General features: G+C 34.8%; 3 protein-coding genes across 5 annotated transcripts; all 3 read right to left on the bottom strand.

Moving 5' to 3' along the window:
• Positions 1 to 2,363: 2,363 nt before the first annotated feature.
• On the bottom strand, positions 2,364 to 4,256 carry LOC145068502 (E3 ubiquitin-protein ligase SINAT3-like). Its single transcript, XM_079015471.1, has 3 exons — positions 3,759 to 4,256; positions 2,993 to 3,379; positions 2,364 to 2,909 (listed from the first exon to the last, which is right to left on the bottom strand). Exons 1-3 carry the CDS (start codon positions 3,960 to 3,962, stop codon positions 2,547 to 2,549), a joined length of 954 nt encoding a protein of 317 aa, XP_078871597.1. The 5' UTR covers positions 3,963 to 4,256; the 3' UTR covers positions 2,364 to 2,546.
• Positions 4,257 to 6,495: 2,239 nt separating this feature from the next.
• LOC145069117 (CLP protease regulatory subunit CLPX1, mitochondrial-like) lies at positions 6,496 to 9,685 on the bottom strand. 3 transcript variants are annotated; one of them, XM_079016084.1, is made up of 14 exons: positions 8,887 to 9,685; positions 8,715 to 8,821; positions 8,511 to 8,594; positions 8,389 to 8,435; positions 8,231 to 8,305; positions 8,070 to 8,147; positions 7,912 to 7,968; positions 7,751 to 7,821; positions 7,573 to 7,672; positions 7,379 to 7,483; positions 7,221 to 7,283; positions 7,023 to 7,145; positions 6,814 to 6,942; positions 6,496 to 6,734 (listed from the first exon to the last, which is right to left on the bottom strand). In XM_079016084.1, the coding sequence occupies exons 1-14, from the start codon at positions 9,489 to 9,491 to the stop codon at positions 6,645 to 6,647; spliced, it is 1,734 nt and encodes a 577-aa protein (XP_078872210.1). In that variant the 5' UTR covers positions 9,492 to 9,685; the 3' UTR covers positions 6,496 to 6,644. The 3 variants fall into 3 exon arrangements, with proteins under 3 accessions (XP_078872210.1, XP_078872211.1, XP_078872213.1); XM_079016085.1 differs by having other exon boundaries at positions 8,715 to 8,810; positions 8,891 to 9,684; XM_079016087.1 differs by having other exon boundaries at positions 8,715 to 8,810; positions 8,887 to 9,024.
• Positions 9,686 to 10,429: 744 nt separating this feature from the next.
• Positions 10,430 to 15,198, bottom strand: LOC145069116 (Transcription factor jumonji (jmjC) domain-containing protein). The gene is made up of 9 exons (XM_079016083.1): positions 13,462 to 15,198; positions 12,421 to 13,359; positions 12,008 to 12,337; positions 11,496 to 11,921; positions 11,335 to 11,407; positions 11,169 to 11,254; positions 10,958 to 11,077; positions 10,790 to 10,860; positions 10,430 to 10,717 (listed from the first exon to the last, which is right to left on the bottom strand). Exons 1-9 carry the CDS (start codon positions 14,671 to 14,673, stop codon positions 10,618 to 10,620), a joined length of 3,357 nt encoding a protein of 1,118 aa, XP_078872209.1. The 5' UTR covers positions 14,674 to 15,198; the 3' UTR covers positions 10,430 to 10,617.
• Positions 15,199 to 15,431: the final 233 nt, after the last annotated feature.

The following is a 15,431-nucleotide window of genomic DNA, read 5'->3' as shown; positions in this document are numbered from 1 at the left end:
TTGAGATAAGGTCGTTAAATAAGGGATAACAAGTGTATGTTTTTTTTTTTAATTTAATCATATTTTTATTTTGAGCTCAATCATATCGTCCAACCAATAGAATAATATTTTTCAGAGGATTACTTGTTGAATACTCATTACAGCATGTTGTCATTGCGATTTTTGTTAATTTTTAAGCGAATCTATCTGATATATCAGATTTTAATGTTATATATATGATTAAAACAACATATTAGATAGATGATTTTATAAACTATTTAATAAAAACTAATATAAACTAGTTAATTTTAAATAGAAGAATTTCAAAAATGATGAAAAATAAGGGGCAAAACAAAAAAGGAAAATTATATTTGTACCCTCCAATTTCCTTGTATACCCCTATATCAGTGTAATATTCCCTATATACCATGATGTAACGATTTATATGAATGAAAGTACATATAATCGCACCCAACAAAAAATAATAGGTTAACAATTACCTGATGCTAAATCAAAACTCCTAAGTAATTCTAGGCACAATCATAGCCTTAGACCGATCTATGTGGCTGGTTTATCAAGTTCCAACAATGACAATTGGTCCTCTATTGGTCCTAATTTCAAAACAGTAAACCGTAACTCTTAAGTCTAGAGAAAATTATTAGGGTAAATTATACTAATTGTCCCTCTTATATGTTTGTGTTGTCGTATTTTGGGGGAATTTACTAAGTTTCGTGCTTACAGTTTGATTTCATGATTTCAGGTATATCAGATGAACGGGGCAAGGCAAATGCATGATTGTACATATCATCCTTAGATATTTTGTTGAGTGATGATTTTGTGATACTCTAATTTTGACTACGGTCTTGAAAACAATGGTTTTGTATAGTTCATGGGTTATTAAAGGGTTTTAAAAATGAAAATTTTTACTATAGTTTTTGGGATGTTTCACATTTGATTAGTGTACCCCTTCAACTAGGGTGTGCTTTGGGTCGGAACCGACCCATAACCCGAATTGGATGAAAAGTGAGAACTGAAACCCGAAACGATTATACTAATACAGGACCGGTTCGGTTCAGATAATACTGGTTTAGGTTCGGTTATTAACCCAAAATGACCGAAATAACCCAAATAAACATCTACACTATGCTTTTGAACCGAATAACCCAAATAAACTGAAATAACCTGAATAACCCAAATAAACCGAAATGATCCGAATAACCCAAACAAGGAAATTCTATATCTAGTTCAAGAAAAAAAATATTAATTAAATTTTTTTTCTTGAACTAGATATAGAATTTCCTTATTTTGGTTATCCGGGTCATTTCGGTTTATTTGGGTTATTCGGGTCATTTCAGTTTATTTGGATTATTTGGTTTAAGTGACTATTCAGTTTCCGGGTCGGTTTTTTTGGCCCGATTAAACCTTTATTTGGGTAACCCGTACCGAATGACCCAAAACCCGAATGTGGCAAAAATAGATACCCGAAAACCAACCCAAATAATTTATTCGGGTCGGTCCGGTCTAAGTTTTGGTCTCGGTTTAGATATCCGGTCAAAATGCACATCCCCTACCTACAACACCTTCATCTATCTTCTCGTTGCCCTGATAACTAAGTAAAGTACATTAATGTTACGATCACATATTACGTAAAAGGTAAAGGTTCTAATCTTAGTACCTTTCTCTGAGTGTTTGTTCCAGTTCTAGATCTTTAACTAGCTCGTGCTTGTCTCAGTCGGACTTGTTTTTAATGGTCTTCCTACTACTTTTTCTCTTTTGGTGGTGTTAGTTTTTTATTTTTGTATGTCCTTATTTCCATTAGTTTGTGTAAATTTGTGTGCCACCATTAGCTCGTAGTCTATTATATCTTCCATCCTCCTATGTAATATGTGTTTCTTTTCTGTTTTAGGCCTCCGTGGCAATTCTTCTAGCAATTGATGGTAATGGCTTATTGTAATGGCAATTCTTTTCTGTTTCTTTCTGTTTCTTTTCTGTTTTATTGCCATTTAAGGGCCTAATATTACCTTTGTGAGTGGCAAATTGTATATACATTGTTTCAAGAAAGATTTTTATTATTCCTTTCCCATGTCAAAATCCAGTTCAACCTTGTTTCTTGCCGAAAGTAGTGTTTTGGTTGCAATTTCTCTCGATAAAAGAACACTATGGAAGGAGAACTTTGAAGCGAGGAAAAAAAAAGATTTTGTAGATTTCTTGTTTTTTTGCTTCGTGAGAGAACAGTTTGGGAGAAAATAGAAAAGTGAATGCAGACCACAACTCCATTAGTGCTTTTAAAAGATTCAGGTTGTTATAGCAAACTTCAATCCATGTCCAACTTGTTCAGCGACAATCTATGTGACATAGGGTAATAGAGAGAAACTGGAACAACATTGTAAAATCAAAAATTTTGTAAACTGTGTCTTAAGCAATTTACCCTTGAATAAACAAGATGAAGAAATAGAATAGCTATAACAACCTGAATCTTACGTACACAAGAAACCTGAATCATTCATTCATTCATCAAACACATTGAAAGGAAGAAAAGAAAAGAAAAGGAGATTAAACCCTAAATCTCAGCTACATAGATTAGGAATACAAACCCCAGTTTCCAGATTCTGTTGTTCTTTCCATATCTTCCCTGTAACCCTAAGTTTGAGTTCTTTCCTGTCACCACCGGAGAAGAAGAGCGCCATGTTTCTCTGTATAATCAACCCATCATGACTATCCCTTACCTTCCTATGGCTATCTCTGATACTCCTCGGTGTTCCTTCCCAAATCAGTTTCCTCCCGTTGGCTCCGACCTCTAAACTGTAGCTGTAATTCCTTGCATCTGCTTCATCCCCCATGAATCGAAGAAACGCCATGTAAACAGGTGCCATCCCTAGCTGAAACGCCTCAAAGTGAAGACAGAAGTACTGCCCAAAACAATGGAACACCTGCCAAACATCACATTACCCCATTAAAGAGAAAACCCTAAAATCGGAAATCAGAAATCAGGGGAAAAGTGAAGTGAACTCACTGTTAGCATCCAGGTAGCGTTTTCAACTTCACGGGGGTTGGATTTGACATAACGGTGGTTAAAAGTACAGCCTGTGTGCATGTCGACTTTGTGGTCGTCTCTGAGATGGGTAACCAGAAAAGGAATGTCTCCGGTGACTGAACATTCAGATCCGGCGTATGGGCAGTTGTAGGGTCTGAAGTTGCATAAAGCTTCATGCTTTAGTTTGCTGTAATATGGGAAGATTTCTGGGCATCCCAATGAAAAATATCTGCAGGGAAGTTCCAGTGATTCTGCAACTTTTTCCAAAGCTAAGCATCTGATATCACCCAGTTCTTGTCTACATGTAGGACATCTGTTGTGTACCCTTGTTTTACAGGTCGAGCATAATGTGTGTCCATTGTGACACTGTATAAATGTAAACAACCAACTTCAACAACTCTTTGTAATAATTCTATCAACACAAAAAAAAAAAAACCAAACTATAATTCAAAATTGTTCTTGTTCCTCTAAAATCAACAAATCAATCCACTAATTATATAATTTTATAAGAATCCAACATCCGTATTACTACGTGTACAATTTCAAATCTGAATCGCAGAATTTCAATCCATTTTCTTAAGAGAAATCAGACAAACTGTAATCCAATCCAGTATGGTATCAAAGTTGAAAATGAAATTTCCCTATTTTTTCTCAATCAATCAAATCAAATCAAACATGATACGCTAAATCAACAAGAAACAATGATTAGACGGGATGAAAAAAAAGGGGGAATCGATTGCAAAACCTGGTGAATTGGAGGGTACATAGAATTAGTACAAACAGGGCACTCCAACAATTCATGAACGCTTGTAGCGGGAGTCAATCCAGAGGGTAGTATTCCGATGTTATTATTATTATTGTGAGGTTTTGAAGAGAACTGGTGGGTGTGGATCTCTTCGTCTTCCATTCCATCCGAAGAAGACACGCACTCTATATTATCCAAATCCATAGATAGCCCTTGTTCTTGATTGACAAATCCAAATTGAACACCCAATCTTTTGAATTCAATAACCCAAATAAGGATTCAAACTCCGTCTTCTGATCTCCGATTTGAAGAAAAATGCGAAAAAGGGCGAAGATGGCAACAACAGAAAAGCGACGAACAGATCGATTTATGGAATGAACCAAACCAAACACCTTTTTCTCTGTCTCTGTAAGAAAGAGGTTCTTTTCTTCTCTCTGTCAACCCAACCCCAACCACAACCGCAACACCCCTGTATTTCTCTCTCTTTCTCTTTGTATCTGTATGAGTATTGAGTATTATTATTATACCCATAGGACGAGAGGTGTAAGCATCGCCGTTGAATTTTTTTGAACTCATTCAGATTCAATGAACCGACGGCTCATATAATTTATCTGGTCTAATTATTTCATTTTTTTATTTGATGATATAAAAAGTTCAATACATTCATTTATGTTTTTATATATATATTTTTTCTTTAATTATTTATAATAAATAGTTAGTTACTTTTTAAGATTATATATTCCATTATAGTATTTGTTTTATGTTACATGTTTTATGACAAAGGATGTTACTTTTATTACCTATAAACCAAGATTAATATTAAAATAAGACAAAAGCTACTCTAGAACCATTTTCTTTATCAAATAAACTACGTCAAGATTTTATATAAAAGGGGGTTGCTTCAAGTTTTGTTTTACTCGATATTTATTATCATAAAAGAATAAAACTAAAAAAAAAATCTAATTTTAGAAAATAACACGGCAGTGTATATATATCCTGGTTCAGATAGAAAATAAAATTTAGCTGTTATGAAAAATAAATTTTAGTCAAAGTAATAACATATATGTCGCTATTTGACTTGGCTATTATGTACTTTTACACATCTAATATTATAATACTCTTTGTTTAACTCTAAACAAATCAAGATTTTTGCCAGATATATTCATCAAAGTCATAAACATTATAAGAATGTTCATAATATTATAAAGAAGATCAGTATTTTACTTCACATATCGCAAGACAAAATTAAACAAAGTATTCAACTATATATGCTTAAATATATCCTTATTGGTGACATAAAATAAATGGAAATGGTGGTTCATTTGGACATTTAAAACTATTTTCCAAATAGAATAAGAAAGTTGAGTTTATATTATCTACCCGGCATATTTAATAAATTATTAAGATTAATCAAGAAGCAAAAAGATAATAAAGCATATGGTTTGCCTAAGTTTATAAAGCAAAAAGAGAATGATGAGTGAATTGAGGGTAGTGTTAGGTTGGCACCATCAACAAATCCTTGGTGTATAAGCATCAAAATTATTGGGTATGTGTCTCATAGCTAAATAACCTCCATCTCCATCCTTCTTTTACCCATCATCTCATATTCAAAAATATATATGTTTTTTTAGCTAAATAATTATTATAAACAAACTATTAAGGAGCTAACAAAACAAATCAATTACAACGAACAAACTAAAAGAGGATTTTAGAACTTAAGATTCCAACTAACAATCCAAAAAAACGAATATTCCGCTACACTATCAAAAAATCAAAAAATGTATCTTTTACCCAAGTCATCACACACGTAATAGTTTCTAACACTTCCAGTCCCTTTATGTAGCTCCTCAATCCATTCAAACACATCACCTAACATTCCCACCTAAGGGACTTCAAAATCTAACCAAGCAAAGACCTTCTCCCAAACTAAACCTGAAGTGGTATACTTCCATACACTGGCGGAGCCAGAATCAAAGTAAAGGGGAGTAAGGGGTATCCCCAAAAAATTTCCGAAAAAACTTACACTACTGAAAAAAAAAATCATAAAAAACTATACTACTGAAATTTTTTTTAGGAACATCCCAGGCTACTCCGGGAACCACCTAGCTCCGCTAGTTCAACAACACATGATCAATGACCTATGGTTATTCCAAACAAACCGGACACAAAATATTACCAACTTCAACACCTCTGTTGTTATCCCTAATTAGGTTAAATAGAAAAATAAATAGTAATATACTTCTATTCTTTATTACATTGTATCCTATTCCATAAAAAATTAACTATATGTTTAGGTTACCACAAACAATTATCCTAGGCATGCATAAAAGAATATTCAATGTACCATGTTTCTTGTATTGGGATAGTTCAATATTTTAAGAGTTCCAAAGGGCGTTGTAGTGTGAGTATTTATACTTATATTATCCGGAAAATAAATAAAGATGACAAAAATAACGGGTTTCAAAAGGTTGCAAGTAGTTTTGAAGACATCAAACTGACTACTTTGCTTAATCTTGAACTGATAAGTCAACCCCGAGTTGACCAAAGTAGGCCCCAACTCAACTCGTTAAAACATGTAGCTTTTATGAGATGCTAAAATTAAAATACTATGACAGGGTGTACATCAAGTACGTATGTAGGGAGGAGAATAAATGAAGCTAACAAAGTCATGACATTTATTCTCTTGGATTCATTGTATGAAAAGAAAAAAAAGTTATATTATGTTATTTTACTGATATGATACAACATATTGACATTTGATTGTAATAATGATGAAAGCATCCAACATAAATTTAATTATTAAATTAATGTCTCTCATTAGAGCTTAAATTAGTACATATTATCTATATACATACACATGGTGACTGATACAATCTTTCCCACGATTTACATGGCAGCAATAGAAGGCAACTCTGCCTCCCCCTCCGCCTCCATCTCTGCCTCGGCTCCACCATCTGCCGCCGTATCTGCGCTTGTCTGCAAAGAGAAAATCAACCGTAAATCTTTTTGTAGTAACATGAATTAATCAAAAACAGGATGTAGCCTTTTAAGTTACCTGTAAATGCTGTGATAGATAATGGGCAAGAGCACCTTGACCATGGAGGATTTTAGCACCACTCCCAACTGCCTCCTCATCAACAACCACACCATCTATTACATCTTTACCTGTTCTTTCATCAGGAATCTGCAATACATTCATAAATTATCATTCTATCATTTCATTACAAAAAATATTAATAATAATAATAATCTTTAGCTACAAACCTCATACATGGCATCCATCAATATGTTTTCCAATAAGGCCCTCAAACCACGGGCCCCAGTGTTCTTAGTTATTGCTTTCCTTGCAATTAATCTCAAAGCACTTTCTGTATAATGTAGGTTAACCTGCAAAAAATAATAAACAATTACAACTAACATATTTCATTAGTAAATGTGTTTGAGAGATGAAAGAAGACTTACTTGATTCATCTGAAATAACTTCTTGTACTGTTTCCCTAATGCATTCTTTGGCTCAGTTAGCACCTACAAAAACATTATTATTTACTGGGAATCCACTTTATTTTAACAAAAAGAAACACACCTACCAAAAAGTAGTTAATTAATGCCTACAAAGGTACCTGAACAAGTTGAGGCTCTGTAAGAGCTAACAAATTGACAAGAATTGGAAACCTTCCAACAAATTCAGGTATGAGGCCATATGCAATAAGATCACTACTTTCAACCTAACAAACATAATAAACACACAATTTATTCAGACACATACATACACACACTTACTTAATGGAAGAAAGAAAAAGGAGTAGGGATTTACAGTCTCCAATAAAGTTGAAGTCACTGAAGCAGATGTAACACCTCCAGTTCTCATGTTAGCACGAACAGGTGCACCAAAACCAATAGAAGAATCTTGGCGTCTGAAAATAAAACATTATAGTATATATTTATAATATCTATGAACACCAAAGAGTGATTAATAAGTAAATGATAGATACCTTTCTGAAATGGTTTTTTCAAGATCTATAAAGGCACCCCCACAAATAAACAGGATGTCTTTGGTATCAATCTGTAACAAATATTCTTATAGATAAGTACATAATTTGGTTTAGTAAATTAAAGACTAAAAAGAAGATTTATTTTATTTTATTTTATTTACCTGAATGTTGTCTCCTCTAGGATGTTTCCGTGCACCCTTTTCAGGGACATTGACTATCTGGATAAAGTGTCAACTCTAATAAAATTAACAAAATTTCCTTTTTTGCTGACATAATAAAACTAATATATAATTTCATATAAGGAATAACAAGAACATACAGTCCCTTCTAGCATCTTTAACAATGCCTGCTGGACACCCTCACCAGAAACATCTCTGCTAATGTTAACACTTTCAGCCTGTCAAAACAACCAATTAAGAAACAATATTATAAAATTCAATATTATGATAAGCTTGAAATTGAAAGGTGAAGAAACTAAACCTTCTTTGTAATCTTGTCAACTTCATCTATATACACAATGCCCTGTTGAGCTGCTGCAACATTATAATCAGCAACCTGAAATTAAATGTTGTGATCAGATAAAAAAAAAAGTGTTATACAAGTGTAGAAATTGCAGGTATTACTATTAAGGGACATACAGTCAGGAGTTTGTATAAAATGGATTCCACATCTTCTCCAACATAGCCTGCCTGCAAATTGCTAGAAATTTGAGCATCCCAATTCCCAAAGATTATAACATATTAAAAAGCAAAATAGAAACATGCCTGGGTGAGTGTAGTCGCATCTGCTATAACAAAAGGAACATTCACTAATCGTGCCAATGTTTTTGCAAGAAGTGTCTTCCCTGTTCTCAAAACAATCATAAATGCTTATATAATTGCAGATAATAACAGAAAAAGCCATATCCACGCAGCTTCAATCAATATTCAACCATGGTGGAGGATTAGAGAACAAAAACGATTACCTGAACCGGTTGGCCCCATTAGAAGGATATTACTTTTCTCAAGCTCAACTGCATCATCATCATCCATGGCATTCGTCTTGTCATTTCTTGAATGTCCTGCAGCAGGCCTTCAATGAATCAAATACCATAAAAACAAGAACATGGAATAAGACAGAGGGAGTAAGGTGCTTACTTACGCGAACTGTCAATAGAGATTCTCTTGTAATGATTGTAAACAGCCACCGCAAGTACCTTTTTAGCTCGTTCTTGACCAATCACAAACTTATCAAGCCCTTTACAGATCTCTTTAGGTGTTGGGAAGCTATGCCCCAACGAAGATCCTCCCCAATTCCCATCTCCAGAACCCGAACCGAACCCACCGGTGCTTGCTTCACTGTCATCGCCGCTGGATACCGGAACCATCTTAAAACCTGGCTGAGGAACAATCCCATCTCCGGGAGGCTGCCAAACCTCTGGCGGATCACCGAAACCACCACTACCTTTACCACCGGACAAATTGACTAGTCTCCTTTTATTATTACTCTTGAAAAAACCGTAACCCTTATCGACAAGTTCACCGGAGAGGGAAAAAGGTTTGAAAGATTGATGTTGGTGGTGATGATGAGGGAAATATTCGTCTAATTTGTTTGTTGTAGGTATTGAAGAAGTGACTTGGGAATTGGGTATACGACCACCGTGCATACGGTGAGTTGAAATAAAGTATCTGAATTGTGAGACTGATGATAAAGAAGATGTGGCTTTGGATGACTTCGATCTCAGAGCAGCAACAGCAGCCATGGCTGTTGACGAAAGCCTGTAAACAGGAAAAGTGATTGGAAATCTATCGGTGTTTTGGGAATTCTTCAAGAAATGGGTATATGAGAAAATACACCAAATGTCTAAAACGATATAACAAAGATCTGTATGGGTCGTTGTCGGATTCAAGATACAAACAGAGTGATGTCGCTTTTACTTCGTTTTTTTGTTCAAATAAACTTTAGATCTTTGTAGAAATAGCAAGAAAGGGTATTTGTTGGATCACCAACACAAAAAAAGGTATAATTATTCTGATAATATTTATATTTAGATAACCTATTAAATTAAGGGCCCTTAAATTAATTGTCAAGAGTTTCAAACATGTAAAACAAGTTTATAATGAAAACAAAGCTTAATTAAGAATCACAATCATTATTGTTAGTGACTTTTTATTCCTAACCATTACAAGTTTTAAAATACAATAATTCTACAAGATGTGGCCAACTCAAATTAAGTAAGAAACCAAGAGTTTAATTGGCACTAAACATGCATTACCAAACAAAACAAGTTCCCAATATTCAACCCAAAGTAGTAAACATAAAACAAAATAAATTAAACACTTTTAACCCAAAGTAGTAAACTAAAATGGGAAATAAGCATTAGATGCATGCATCTAATGCTAATAGTATTTCATTTGGCCGGAAATACTTACTTTTAATGGGATTGAGTCAACTAATTAACCATGGAAAAAGGATTTGTTTGTCGGAATAAACATTTCAATCATTCAACTACAAGAAAATAGTTTTTAACATCATCCAGGCCTGCACCATTTTACAAATGAGATTCTGTAATATAAATATTATAATTTGTTAAAGGATCTTTATGATAGTTTAAAGATAATGTTTTTTATTATCATCATGCATTTTAATATTTAAACCATCAACGATTCTCTGACTTTTTTATCTTCTAAACATGATTCATATGTGACGTTTTATTGTCATATAAATCAGATAAACTTCAAACCTTCTCAAAAAAAAAACAAAAAACACTTGACAAGATTATCTATCTAAAAGAAAACTAATGCTACACTACCTCATAAATTAGAAATACAACATCGATACAGACCATAACTTTCTTGTATATGTTCCATTTTAGACTGTTTTTTTTTCTAACTACCTTCTCTTGACACGTCAGCTTCCATTGATTCCACACTTTGCTCCAAATTTTCTTTCACTTGCTCTATTGGAGGATCAGGTTGCGATTCAGAACTGTAAAAATAAGTCAATGACAAAAGTCAAGAGATATTTAGTTTTAGACAAAAATTATCAAAGAAACTTTACTTGTTTTTCATCATCAATTTACTGGCTTCATCAATAACAAGACTCGCAGCATATAACCCCATCTTCTTCACCTGCAAAAACATTATTATAATCAAGATTCAAGACCAGTGTTTTTTAATTGTATCATATCACTAGAAACCCTAATTGATTGATTGATTGATTATGTACCTCAAGTTTATCTTCCTTGGATCTATGTGTTTTTGGAAGTAATCTGAACTCTTCTGTTAACCGTATGCACTCTTGAACATTATCCGGTGACACAAAGTCAAGAGCCACTTTAATGCACGACTGTAATTATATAGAAAATGAGATTAAGTGCTTAATCCATTAAGTCAAAAAGAAGCAAACCCTAATTAGACTTGAGCATGATCTAACTAACCTGTCTATTTCTAACTTGATGTGGACAACCTGCAGGGATGAAAACAGCTTCACCAAGGTATTGTTCAAATGTCCATGGCTCCACACCTGAAAAAGTTAAATCATCCATCATTTTTTTTTTTGAAGAATTTAATTTATATGCAATGTCAATCTTCATATTATCTCACCAAATTCTTCCTTGAGCTGTTTCTTGTGCTTTTCATCAAAATAAAAGGTTTGATCATGGAGAGGATGAACAACCTAAAGCATGAATAAAAAGTTCAATTGGATTTGTTATATTTATTGATGTTTAATTGTTTATCACCCGATTTTTTTATACTATACTCACAGAGCTGACAGGAGCATTGTTAATGCCACGAAATTCTTTTTGATGTTTGGTCAAATATTCGGTCAACTTTGGTACATCTTGCCTACGAAAAATATCCCATAAAGCACCTCCATATTCAATATTACAACCACCAATACCATCATCACTTTCTTGAAAATCTTGGCTGCTTCCATTCACATTTTGGTCAATGCTTGGATCTCTGACCACTGAAGCCTTGCTTTCATCAACATCTTCTTCTTCTTTTTCTTTCTTTATGCACAAAGAATCACCATTACATGAATCTTTTGATGGAGGTTCTGTTTTAAGTGGGCTCATACTTGACACAGGACCCGTATCTTCAGCTTTGTATTCCTTTCGTTTTTCATCAATTTTTTTAAGCTCTTTGGAAGAAACTTTTACTTTAGTTGTGTGTAATAATATATTTACCTGATCCAAAAACAACAGATTCATTTCATGAAAACCAACAATTGAATTGATAAATTAAAAAAAAAATCATAAATTATGTTACTTACAGCATCAGAAATGTCACAGTGTAGTTTTGTAACCGAGTCGCCTCTACCGAGTTCTTCCGGAAACCCGTAAGCAATATAAGATTTAGGACCCAAATCCGGCCTTCTAGAACCATCCGGAAGCTTTGTAGCAAGATTTAAAAGACCAGATCTTGGATGTGTATAATCACTAAATGGAAGCATTGCAATAAATTCCTCACAATGCCTTGGTAAACACTCATCAAATGAATTTGTTGGTGGCCAATCTTTAAGCTTTAACATTTCTGGCCATTCATTTCCATGCCTACGCCCCTCTACATACCCTCTAAAAAACTGATTCAAATGAATCTCAACCTAAAAAAAAAAAAAGAAAACATTGTTTTTAAGTTAGTAGAAACATTTGTTAAAACTTAAAAAGATAGGGATATAAAAGTTACCTCATTCCAGTCCAAACAGTCGATAGCTTTGACACATTGATTTTCCTCTTTTAACCTTTTTTTAGCATTCCTAAAAGCCCGCATCATCACCCTTGGTTCCCAGCTAAGTCCACATGTCTTTTTTAGGACATTTTTAACCACAACGGGTTCCCCTCTTCTCCAATGCATTTGAAAATGTTCAAAATCTTTGTCTTCTAAGTCAATAGCATCAGGGCAATACAGTAAATTGTTGTCATTACTACCCTCCCTAGAAGCCGATTTCCTTACACCATGTCCATGATGATGATGATTTTCCACATTACAACTTGAACAGTTTTCTCCAGTTTCAATATCAGCCAACTGGAAATTGACAGTTAAGCCCTCGGCCTTCTCAACCAGTTCCTGAACCCAATTGGCTTCAAAAACTCGTCTTAACTGTAACATTCCATTCCCACAGCCTCCACGGGCTTTTGGGGGGCAAGGGACAGAACCGTCATTTTCTGCTTTCCAAGCAGGGAAGTCTAATGAGTTGATAAAAGTGTGTGCTTTAAAGTCAGCTTTCCAACCGAAAAACTGTCCCTTTGAATCTGTACCCTGAAGCTGTGAATTCTCAATGAATTGCTGAAATGATGACTCAGCTTCACTTCCGCCAGGCTGGATTCCATCTCTAAGCTCACGACAGCAGTTGAGACAAATATCATAAGAGCAATCTGGACTTGGACAGCTTCTATGGAAGTTCACAATTGATGTGTTACAGTTGTCACAGTAGACTCTGTCATCTGCATCAAATGAAGCTTTTGGTACTTGTTCTTCTGTTAACTCAACACCCAGTATGCTAGCCTCCATTAAAAGCTCGGATCTTTGTTCTTCTGTAATATGTTTTAAAAGAGGTAGAGTTTTTTTAAGCAAGTAAAGTGATCTTTGTAATCGGATGTCTTCATTGGCTTCTTCATGACTAGCCTGATATATCATCAAACAGTTGGTGGGCATGAGAGTATGTGAGTGAGTCAAAAACATTTAGAAAAATGAATTAATGGAAGGAAGTATAAAGTATTTATTTACCTTTATGATTACATTTGCTTGAAGACAAGCTCTGCAATTGCAATTCCCTCGACAATATGGACATGCATCCTTGACTTCTTCTTTTGTTCTCTCTGGATACCAACTTACAATGCAGTTATTGCAGTAATGTTTTCTTTTGCAGTTGGAACAAAAGATGACGTTTTTTAAGTTCCTCAAGCACTGATGACACTTCAAATTCAAATTACCCTCGCACCCATCAATAGACTTCCTGGGCTTTCGTTTGGGCCTTATTGGGCTACTAGGGTCCACCGCCTTGACGTTTTCAACATCAGAAGAATAAGCCATGATTTCACCTGCTACAATTAACCGTGGTTTCTTCGCTTGTAACTTGTTTCTGAAACCTCCACATGAAGAAGAAGGTACTGATTCCATTGGATTACCATGTTCATCAACATTATCTCGAAAACGTTTTCGGCGCCTCTTCTTCTTGTCCTTTGAACCCTTTGGTCTACCTCGTCCATCAGTCTTAACTTTAATACCAAACTCCTTAATCGACATGTCATCATCAACTCCAAGTTTCTTCTTGTTTTTTGAACCCTTTGGTCGACCTACATGCTTGACTTTAACACCATGGTTTTCGCTCTCACCTCCCTCGCCTTCATCTATACTTTTAGAATGGTTTTCATCAAAATTTCCGTTCATAACTGGAATAATATCACCATTACCAATTTTCTTCTTCTTGTTCTTTGAACCCTTTGGTCGTCCTATTCGCCTGATTTTAACACCAACACCATTAGCACCAAGTATGAGCTTCCTCCTTTTCTTCTCCATTGAACCAAAGTCCATAACAGAAGAAAACTTTCTCTTATTGTGTTTTGAATCAGAAGGTGGACCTTTCTTGTTAAAAAAATCAAAACCAGCACTGGCGCAATGAAGACCAACAACTATCACCCTGTCCTCTGCCCCTGGTCGATCACCCTTCTTTGGCCGGTGCCTCTTTTTCTTAACACCAACCTCATCTTTCATCTCACTGTTAACACCATTTTCTTCACTTACCAATCCCCATTTCTCATCCTCTGCAAGGGTTTTATCCGTTTCAGCTTCCAGAATTGCATTTCCGTCATCGTTTTCGATCACCACAGCAACAGTCATGTCAACCTGATTTCCTTCTGTAACAATGCCGACAGCTTCTTCGCCAGTGACATTTCTTGAATTATCGTCTTCAATAGCAGCAAGCTCTTCCATTTCCATTTATAATTCTAGACGACCCACAAGAAAGAGCAACTTCGGAAAGAAAACCCCTAATCTCAAAAAACCCTAGAATTGCTCCTTCAATTCAATTAGAAACCACGAGAGGGTTAAAAGAAAACACCTTAACATTGGGTTGGGTATACGATTCTTGACATACCAAAAGAGATGGAATCTTTTAAAGAAATTATCTTTTTCGTTCTTTTGATGAAAATAACAAAGAGACTAGCAATTCAAATTCAAGAACAAATGGGTGTAGTACGGACTTACGGTGGTAGTGTCAGCATATAAAAACCTAATAAGTGGTTTTCTTGTTGATCTTTGAAATGTATGAAAACTTAGATGGATGGATGGTTAGGATTTGATGTAACGTAAAATTCCCAACTTTAATGCCGCTGTTTAGCAATACCAGACCACCAGAAATAAGAATTATTTCAAAAAGTGAGTGACATGCACGCGCTGTTCAGTTACGTTTTCCCGCAGTCGACGGCTCGACGGGATTGGGCCATCGCCGGCAGGTGCGACACTTTTTCATAGGAAAGTTTGAGCTTTCACGAAACGTTAACGTATGTGGGGTTTAGTAGCATCTTGTAAGTTGTAACCCAAGTTCAAATTTTGGTCAAAACGATTATTCTTAAATATTTAAGTTGATATCGATCTTGTGTAGCTTTTCTTATAAAATTGCAGTGATTTAAGGCTAATCACGGATAATCACAACGTATTTTACTCTATCTACCAATATAAAGAATGTATATTGAGAA

This window comes from Lactuca serriola, chromosome 8 (assembly GCF_051521515.1).
Source record: "Lactuca serriola cultivar US96UC23 chromosome 8, Lser_US96UC23_V15, whole genome shotgun sequence".
NCBI lineage: Eukaryota > Viridiplantae > Streptophyta > Magnoliopsida > Asterales > Asteraceae > Lactuca > Lactuca serriola.
This window is presented reverse-complemented; position numbering and strand designations above follow the sequence as displayed.

Bases quoted from the DNA above. Each gene is read 5' to 3' on its own strand.
- LOC145069117 (XM_079016084.1), bottom strand. From the start codon at position 9,491: ATGGCTGCTGTTGCTGCTCTGAGATCGAAGTCATCCAAAGCCACATCT. The intron at 7,673-7,750 runs GTATCTATCATT...TTTTATTTTCAG, and splicing joins GAAAAAACCATTTCAGAAAG to ACGCCAAGATTCTTCTATTG. The intron at 7,146-7,220 runs GTAAGTCTTCTT...TATTTTTTGCAG, and splicing joins AGTTATTTCAGATGAATCAA to GTTAACCTACATTATACAGA.
- LOC145069116 (XM_079016083.1), bottom strand. From the start codon at position 14,673: ATGGAAATGGAAGAGCTTGCTGCTATTGAAGACGATAATTCAAGAAAT. The intron at 12,338-12,420 runs GTAACTTTTATA...TTTTTTTTTTAG, and splicing joins ACTGTTTGGACTGGAATGAG to GTTGAGATTCATTTGAATCA. The intron at 11,922-12,007 runs GTAAGTAACATA...TTTTTGGATCAG, and splicing joins ACTGTGACATTTCTGATGCT to GTAAATATATTATTACACAC.
- LOC145068502 (XM_079015471.1), bottom strand. From the start codon at position 3,962: ATGGATTTGGATAATATAGAGTGCGTGTCTTCTTCGGATGGAATGGAA. The intron at 3,380-3,758 runs GTTTTGCAATCG...ACATTTATACAG, and splicing joins TGTACCCTCCAATTCACCAG to TGTCACAATGGACACACATT. The intron at 2,910-2,992 runs GTGAGTTCACTT...GATGTTTGGCAG, and splicing joins ACGCTACCTGGATGCTAACA to GTGTTCCATTGTTTTGGGCA.